We start from the raw sequence: 10000 nt of genomic DNA, 5'->3' as shown, positions 1-10000 counted from the left end.
ACTAATGATGGAGACGATTGCAAAACGAATCATAACCTGGGTCTTTCTTCTCACCTTTCTTTTCCCCGTGGCAGATCTATAGCTGAAGTTATACATAGATATAGATCTAAAGAAATGTATAACGAATTGGACTAATAGTAGCTGCCACGCCCTTAGGATGCTGAAGATGGAGGAGTCTGGCCTGATCGACTCCATACGGCGGCGCTGGCGGAAACGGCTGCCCCAGTGCTCGCTGCCGACCAACACCGCCATGTCCTTCGAGCAGGTGAGCACCGCCTTCCTCGCTCTCCTGCTGGGGACCTCCGCGGCCGTCGTCATCCTGCTGGGGGAGCGCCTGGCCTCCTCCAAGCGAGTCGCGGAGCTGCGAGCGAGGGCCGTTTCGCCCAACTCGAAACTCGGCTCGAACTGGAGCTGAACGAACCTGCCCGGGCGCGCTGGGTGAGGCCGTTGAACAAGCTGGGTGGAGAACTCTGTCATAACATTCTGATTGCCGATTTGCAGATGGTACAATGATGATAACAGTGATGATGATAATGATAGTAGTGATAATGACGATAATGATGGTATTAACAGTAATGATAATGATGGTATTAGCAGTAATGATAATGATGATATGAACAGTAATGATAATGATATTAACAGTGATGATAATGATGATATCAACCGTAATGATGATGATGTTTTATCATCATTACCATTACTGCTGATATTATGGTAGCAATACTGATGATGCTATAGGGGAAACTGAGTAGAGATGTAGGAAAATAGATTGAGAATGTACGTACAAAAACATTTTCTACCTCCTTCTCTCTCTCTCTCTCTCTCTCTCTCTCTCTCTCTCTCTCTCTCTCTCTCTCTCTCTCTCTCTCTCTCTCTCTCTCTCTCTCTCTCTCTCACATACGTTTATAAACACATACTCACACACGTATAAAATTACAAACATATAATTTTGTAGATATGAATTATATTAGAATAAAAAAAAATGTCGACAGAATATTCCTAGTTTTAATATACCATAAAAAGAAACTATTATCACGTATTTTGCAACACCAAGACATGCATGCAACACCAAATAATACCCTCAGATTTAAAAAAAAAATCCTCTCTTCAATACACCATCATACACCATCTCCACATAATTAAAAAATACACAAATTATTATAAGGAAAGTAAGATTTTTATTTAAAAGATATAAAAAAAGCCGGATGGTAATCAAATGATATAAAAGCTCGAAAGGAAGTTGTTGGTCTTCTTATCAGAATCGTGTTGTTATCTCAGCTGGATGTTTTGTTTAACTCTTTCCGTTTGTAATGATAATGATAACAATGATGATGATAATGATCATAATAACAAAATAATAATGATGATGATTATAATGACAATAATAATGATGATTATAATAACAAAATAATAATGATGATGATAATGATCATAATAACAAAATAATAATGATAATGATTATAATAACAAAATAATGATGGTGATGATTATAATAACAAAATAATGGTGATGATAATGATTATAATAACAAAATAATAATAATGATAATCATAATAACAAAATAATAATGATGATAATTATTATAAAAAATAATAATGATGGTAGTAATTATGATAGCAAAATAATAATGATGATAATTATAATAAAAAATAATAATGATGGTAGTAATTATGATAGCAAAATAATAATGATGATAATTATAATAACAAAATAGTAATGATAGTAATTATGATAACCAAATGATAAAGATGATAATTATAATAACAAAATAATAATGATGATGATAATTATAATAACAAAATGATAATGATGATAATATTGATGATAATAATGCTGCTGCTGCTGATAATAATAACAATAGTAATAATGATAGTGGTAGTGATGATAGTAATGATATTGACTATAACAAAACTTATAATAATAATGATGATGATAGTGAAAATGATGATCATGATGATAATTAGAAGGATGATAACAATTATAATAATAATGATTGTAGTGATAATGATGATAGTGATAATTATAACAGTACTGATAATGATGATATTGGTAGCAATAATACGGATGATAATGATAAAAATGATAAAGTTAATACTGATAATGAGGATTATGATAATGATAATGGTAATATTAGTAATAATAATGATGACGATAATAATAGTAGTAATAAAAATGGTGATGATGATAATAATAATGATAATAATAATGATAGCGTGTCGCATTTGAATTTTGAAAAAACGGTAATTTTGTTAAATCGGCCTCACAACGATAATATAATTAATGCAAATGATAATGATGTTAATAGTAACAATAATGATGATAATAAAAGAATATAATGATTATTATGATAATAATAATGATAGTAATAATGGTAGCAGTAATAATAGTTGTAGTACTAGTAATAATGATGATAATGATAATGATAATAATAATCATTATGATAATGATGACAATAATAATAATAAAAATAACGATGATGATGATAATGATGACGATGATAATAATTATTAATACCAATACTATTACTAATGATAATAATAGTAGTAATAATAATGATGATGATAATAATAATGATAATGATAATCATTATGATAATGATAACAATAATAATAACAATAAAAATAACGATGATGATGATAATAATGATAATGAAAATAATGATAATGATTATGGAAAAGATGATGAGGTTGAGGATGATAATGTCAATGATGATGATAATAATGATGATGATAATCATTATAAAATCATAAGGATAAGAATAATAATGATAATGATAATGATAACAATGATGCTAATGGTTATAATAATTATGTAATAATGATAACGATGATAATAGTAAAAACAATGTAATGCAAATATCAATAATAATAATAATAATAGTAAAAATAATGTAATACCAGTATCAGTAATGATAATAATAGGACTACTTATATTACTACTAAAATTAATGGCAAAAGTAATGATTATCTTTTTTATCACTATCATTATCATCCTCATTATGATAATCATCATCATCATAATTATCATCCTCATCATTATCATTATCACTATCATTATCATTATCACTATCACCATCATTATCATTATCATCATCATCATCAATACTATCAGCAAAACAATAATGATGATAATAATAATAATGATAATAATAATAATAATAATAATAATAATAATAATGATGACACTATTGATATGACAATGGTATCAATGATAACAACAATGATAATGAACAATTCACTACAGGTTGTGGAGGCCGGCTGTCTGTTCAATGAGTTTCTGTTCTGTTCTGTTTCTGTTCAATGAATATCTCCCGTGTGTACGAAGAATGACTTGGGGTTTAGTATCCAGTTGTGGACATACACGTGTACGTTCATGACAACCTTCTGTACGTTTTAATTAATTTTAATTAATTTTACTGGAGGTTGCAGATGTGTATAGTATCCCCAAATAATATATTTTTTTTATTCTACAGAGAGAGAGAGAGAGAGAGAGAGAGTATAATAGAGCGATGGAGAGAGAGAGAGAGAATAAAAGAGAGATGGAGAGAAAGAGAGAGAGAGAGAGAGAGAGAGAGAGAGAGAGAGAGAGAGAGAGAGAGAGAGAGAGAGAGAGCGAGATAATAAAAGAGAGATGGAGAGAGAGAGAGAGAATAAAAGAGAGATGGAGAGATATAGAGAGAATAAAGGAGAGATGGAGAGAGAGAAAGAAGAATAGATGAATAAAGAGAAAGAGGGAGGAGTAGAGATAGAGAGAGAAAGGGGGGGGGGGAGGTATACCAAATAAGGGCAATAATAATAAATATGCGTTTGTGAAAGTGATTTTTCTGTCTTTGAAAATGTCTTATTTTGTATACGAGTTTATTTTTTTTGTGATTTCTTATGTGTGTTTGTTGGTATATCCCCGTGTGTGAATTAAAAGTACTTATGGAAACATGGAAAAATAGTATCGATATTAGTAACATTGTATGCACAAATGGAGCAACATTTAGTCAAAACAGTTAAAAATAAAATCCGGAATAAGATGTTTCTAAAAAACAAACAAACAAAAAAACAAAAACAAAACATATATAATAGTTTATCAATTCAAGTCTCAGCACTTTACATACACATTTAAAAGAAATGACAACATATATATCTATACATTTTATTCAGCAGATATCAAGAGTATTTGCATAAAAAGAGATCAAGTTTGTACAAATAAAATCAGAAAATAAAAAATACATCTGTTTTACCATTCTCATCGTCAAGAAAAAAATAATCTAATCATACTGAGCATCCGTCACATATTAACACTATAGATACCATACTTACAGTGGACGCTGATAAGATAAGAAAATAAGTTATATGAACACTCCTTGTATGTGTTCCATTAAAGTGTTCGAATTTATCTGAGAGACGAAAAGGCGGGAAATAATTCAAGAAATTCTTAGAAGAAGAAGAAGTGGAAGAAGGAGAAGAAGAAAGAGGTGGAGGATAAGGAAGAAGAGGATGGTGGATCAGAATACTACTAATAATAAGAAGGAGAAGGAGAAAGAAAAAGAGAAGAAGGAGAAGGAGAAGGAAAGGAGAACGAAGAAGAAAAAAGAAGGAGAAGAAGAATGAAGGGAAGGAGAAGGAGAAAGAAAAGGAGAAGGAGATAGGAAAGGAGAAAGAAAACGAGAAGGAGAAGGAGAAGAAGAAAGAAGGGAAGGAGAAGGAGAAGGAAAGGGAGAAGGAAAAAGAAAAGGAGAACGAGAAGGAAGAGAAAGAAGGGAAGAAGAGAGAGAAAGAAAAAGAGAAGGAGAAGGAGAAGAAGAAAGAAGGGAAGGAGAAAGAGAAGGAAAGGGAGAAGGAAAAAGAAAAGGAGAAGGAGAAGGAGAAGAATAAAGAAGAGAAGGAGAAGGAGAAAGAAAAGGAGAAGCAACAACTGAAAAAAGACTGTAAAGATACTGAAAATAGAATTGAAAAGAGAAAAGAAAATTGAAGAAATATGAACACTAATTACAAAACATCTTCACAGCTTAATATAATAAACACTTTCTGCAAATGTAGTATCAATATATACAAACATATGTACAAAAACACATTTTTTCTCGATTCAGAAAATCAAGAGTAAATATCTTACGGAGAAAAATACAAAATTTCCAGTAATTTCTACTCCTATACATATTTTTTTCTACAAGTTATTTCCGTTCCCTTTATAGGACTGATTCGCAATAGAACGTCTTGCGTGTCTACTGCGGGAGAGATATCCTCTTTACCGAGAATTTACAAAAATAGGATTTTGTTTCGAAACGCCAACCACACTGATAATTGACTGGGAAAGGATATTCTACTTAATTAAGAAACGAATATCTTCACTTTCTAATTATACATTCTGTTTTTTTTTTTTCCAGTCCTTCGTATATCCTTCAATCCATAATTATCCCTATCCTTTCCCCCCGTCCACCGTCCGCCCTTCCCTCCCTCCATTACTCCTCCTCCTCCTCCTCCTCGCCCCTCCCCCCTCCTCCTCTCCTCTCCTCGCTCTCCCACCCCCTCCTCTCCTCGCCCCGCCCCCCTCCTCTCCTCGCCTCTCCGCGTCCCTAGACAAGACGCGGCCTTAAATACGTGTATCGGAGAGCATCGGCGTCCCCGCTTTCTCGGCTGCCTTCGGCGTCCCCGGGGGGTCGTTGGGGCTCCTGAAGGACGTCTTGGAGTTCTTGCGGGTGGCGAACTTGACCACGCTGCTGGGGGTGTGGGCGCGGGAGACCCTTCGGCCGCTGTCGCTCGTCGGCTCCTCCTTCCACTTGAAGTTGCGGCGGGAAAGCTGAGGGAGAGAGCAGGGTGAGATTCCTCGGGCGATGCTTTGTTGCATTTTGCCTTGTCATGTGTGTATATATATATATATATATATATATATATATATATATATATATATATGTATATATATATAGACAGATAGGTATGAGTGTGTGTGTATGTATGTGTGTGTGTGTGTGTGTGTGTGTGTGTGTATGTGTGTGTGTGTGTTTGTATGTGTAGGTGTATGTGTGTCTATGTGTTTTTATATGCATATACATGTATATGTATATACATATACATATATATCATATATATAGATGAATTTTCCTTAGATTCTGTATATGTGTAGTCTTGCAAATATAAATTAAAGGAAATACTCTTAGTCTTAGAGAAAGAGAACCATTCAGGTTCATTTGAGTAAGAAATGAAGAAACCTTCATACGTGATATATCTCTAAACGACATTTCTCTTTATCAAAAAAAGAAGAAGGAAAAGAAAAGAAAAAAACAAACAAAGTTATTACGCATGCGACCAATATGAATCACACCTTGGCTGGCTGTGATTAGATAAGATAACACTCACTCTCGACTAAAACCCAAAGCTTCAAAAATTCATGCTTCGGAATTTCGAAGCCTGAGCGGGTGTCACGTGTTCGGGCTTCGATCTCGTGGTCAGGAAATGATTCATTCAGACTCTTAGGGAAATTTTCGTGCTAGAACTGAACCTAGTGGGTCATGCAAAAGGGAAGGGGCGTGCGGAGACATAATATGCATAATGTGGTAATATAATCGTATTATGGTATGCGTGCTATGATGATATAATTGTATTAATATTTTATACCATATGGTATGCATGATATATGTATAAAATGTGCGGAACGTAGAAGAAACATGCATATTTCTCAGTATTTCTGTTTTAAATTATTAGTTATGAGATATAACGTTATATAATATAACATAACGTTCTATAATGCGTATGTCTCAATTCTTGCAAAGGTCATGCGAGTCAATTACATGGGACGGAACTTAAAAAAAAAAAAAACGTCATGCATCCAAGACGTTTTGGGGAGACTTTTGAGGCGCTACACAAGTCATGCACTAAAAAAAAAAAAACATGCGTCCACCCAAGAAAGACCAAAATGTGCATGACACTTCTCGACTCAAGTCCCATAATTACATCATCCTCGTCGGCAGGAGATGGATCACCGAAGGGGCGGCCCGTCCTTATTAAGCCCGAGGTAGAGGCCGGAGGAATAGTCCTTGGGCATGTTGGAAAGGCAGGCGGGGTGGAGGCAGACTGCCCAGGGGTGGATCTCGCTCACGAGGCGGAAGTGGAAGTACTAAGGGGGAGGGACAGGAGGGGGGCGGGTTATCGTAGGGAGGGAATGTCTTAAAAAAAAAAAAAAAAAAAAAAAAAAATGTGAGGTTTGTATGGATTCTATGTCATATCATATTCAGATATACATAGGCTTTGGTATACGTGACATAGATAATGAAAAGAACACACACGCAACAACAACAAACACAAAATACTCACGAAAATAAAGAAGCAAAAAAACAAATAAAAAAACATACAAATACAACATATACCAAAACGTACGCATACGGACACACATACACACGCACGCACAAACACACACGCACACACACAAACACACATACACACACACATACACACACACACACACACACACACACAAACACGAACACACACGCACACGGACACACACACAAGCACACACATACAACCACACACATACAAACACACACACGCAAGCAAACACACACACACAAACATATAAACACACGCACACACACATAAAACACACACACACACATACAAACGCACACACAAACACAAACATAAACACACGCACACACACATAAAACACACACACATACAAACGCACACACACACACACACACACTCACCTCCCTGAAGTCCGGCCACCACCTGGAGATATAATTAACATAGGCGTCTCTGTACTGGCGATTCATAAACACGTAGATGAAGATGTTGATGCAATATTGAGCCCAATACAGAGGGTGCAGAAGGAGCAAAAGTGATGGTGACTGAATCTGCAGGGGAGAAAGGGTGGTTGTGATTATCATAGAAACAGATTGCGCACACACACACACACACAGACACACACACACACACACACACACACACACACACACACACACACACACACACACACACACACACACACATGTACATATATGTGTACACACACACACACAGATATATACATACACATTATTCTCACTGTCAAGAATAATCATATGAGATGTGCCAATTTCTGCGGTTCGTGAAATTATTTTTTTGTTCCTAATGCTATAACAAAATGAATGGAGATCTTTCTAAGAAAAATATAGAGTAACAAAATATCATATAAGTGTTAATAATAAGTGTTATAAGTGTCTGTGGTTAGAGTCAAAGGGTTTAACGAATTTTGAAATATTTAGTAGGCCTATGAATCACTCTTGTGTATGTGATTCGGCTGTGTCTTTCTGTTTGTCTGTACATCTGCATTTTTGTGTCTGTGTCTGTCTCCTTCTCCGTCTCTCTGCCTATCTCCCCCCCTCTCTCTTTCTGTCTTTTTGTCTCTCTGTCTCTGTTTGCCTCCGTCTCTCTCTCTCTCTCTCTCTCTCTCTTTCTTTCTCTCTCTCTCTCTCTCTAAATCTAAACAACCCTCCCTATACCCCCAAAACATAAGAGAGAGAGAGAGAGAGAGAGAGAGAGAGAGAGAGAGAGAGAGAGAGAGAGAGAGAGTGAGAGAGAGAGAGAGAGAGAGAGAGAGAGAGAGAGAGAGAGAGAGAGAGAGAGAGAGAGAGAGAGAGAGAGAGAGAGAGAGAGAGAGAGAGACGGAGACAAACAGAGACAGAGAGACAAAAAGACAGAAACAGACAGAAACGGACAAAGAGACAGAGACAGACAAACATACACAGACAGCCAAATAGAGGGAAAAAAAGACAAAACAAAGCCAAGTATAGCATTACCTTCCAGTACAGATAGTGAACGATGGAGACCGGCATGCAGCAGATGAGGAAAGCCAGGAAAATGACACCTATTGTACGGGCAATGCGGATGTCACGTGATCTGAGTCCTTCTGCGGGGCGGCTGTTTCTGTGAGGGAATTTGGACGTGAATGAAGAGGGTCTGTTGCTGGGGAATAGAGTGTATATCTTATCGAGTATTTTTCTTTCGTCAGAGGAGCAGAAATGAGAAAGAGAACGTTGTATGAGAAATTTTCTTCTGTGAGTGTTCAGATGGAAAAGATGGAGCAAGGGAGAAATTGGGTGTAAAGTAACTTTCTTCTGTGGATATTTGGATTTAAAAGGGAAAGATTAGGTATGGATAACTTTCTTTAGTGGATATTCATATGGAGAAGATGAACAAAGAGAGAAATTAGGTATGGGTAACTTTCATCTGTGAGTATTATTATTTACATTACCATGGAGGAGAAGTAGGTAAAGATAATATTGAATTGTAAGAAAAAAAACAATTATCTGTAATGGGGTGATTAAATGACAAACATCCGCTTACATAATTATAAACAAACACCCATGATGATAATTACCAAATATGGGATTATCAACTACAATACTTCATCATAGTGTTCAATATTACATATTCTCTTTTCCCATGACTTTCAAACAAAAGAATTACATCATAATTATATCAAGCCACGAGAATTAATACTCACAACCAATATTACCAATAAGTCATCACCATATTATTCAATATCTTCTTACTCATTACTTTCAGACATTTAAAAACGTAATGAAAAGACGTTTACCTGACATCACTAGTGACACTGTTGTTTAAGCTGTTACTCCTCCGTGCTTGAACCTTAGCTGAACTTTGCCTTGCCTGGGAAATGAAAGATGCTTTTAAGTGGTAAATCTAAATAATAAATAATAAATAATAATAAGTGGTTGATTGGTGGAGTTACTCGGACAGATGTGTAAACAGGTGTGGCTTCGATCGGTCATTAGGGAAATGGTTGTGTACTGGTGTAAATATTTGTCTGTATATGCGGGGGGAAAGCATAGAGATCGATGCACAGGTGTGTATACAGATGCGTAGAGACAAACACGCACACAGGATCACACAAGCACACACACACACATACACAGTCATATACACAAACACGCGCACACACACACGCACATACACACACACAATCACACACTTACACAAATACTCCACCCCACCCCACACACACACAAATA

The 10000-nt window shown here is 35.6% G+C and overlaps 2 protein-coding genes across 8 annotated transcripts in view; one reads left to right on the top strand and one right to left on the bottom strand.

Moving 5' to 3' along the window:
* The window catches only part of LOC138867807 (glutamate receptor ionotropic, kainate 2-like), a 19774-nt gene extending 19359 nt beyond the window's left edge, over positions 1-415 (top strand). Inside the window, exon 13 of the mRNA XM_070144613.1 lies at positions 157-415. Within this exon, the coding sequence (XP_070000714.1) occupies positions 157-415 (259 nt within the window). The remainder of the gene's footprint in view (positions 1-156) is intronic.
* Positions 416-4129: 3714 nt separating this feature from the next.
* LOC113828328 (G-protein coupled receptor moody) overlaps positions 4130-10000 on the bottom strand; it is a 48526-nt gene continuing 42655 nt past the window's right edge. For 6 of the 7 annotated variants that reach the window (XM_070144569.1, XM_070144567.1, XM_070144565.1 and 3 more), the window contains 4 exons: positions 9565-9638; positions 8765-8891; positions 7694-7840; positions 4130-5787 (listed from right to left, as the gene is read on the bottom strand). In XM_070144569.1, the coding sequence (XP_070000670.1) occupies positions 5581-5787; positions 7694-7840; positions 8765-8891; positions 9565-9638 (555 nt within the window). In that variant the 3' untranslated portion in view covers positions 4130-5580. Of the gene's footprint in view, positions 5788-6938; positions 7102-7693; positions 7841-8764; positions 8892-9564; positions 9639-10000 lie in introns of all 7 variants that reach the window. The other variant, XM_070144571.1, reaches the window with a different exon arrangement.

This window comes from Penaeus vannamei, chromosome 32, assembly GCF_042767895.1.
Source record: "Penaeus vannamei isolate JL-2024 chromosome 32, ASM4276789v1, whole genome shotgun sequence".
Lineage (NCBI taxonomy): Eukaryota > Metazoa > Arthropoda > Malacostraca > Decapoda > Penaeidae > Penaeus > Penaeus vannamei.
The sequence above is the reverse complement of the archived record's forward strand: the minus strand, read 5'-3'. Positions and strand labels throughout refer to the sequence as shown.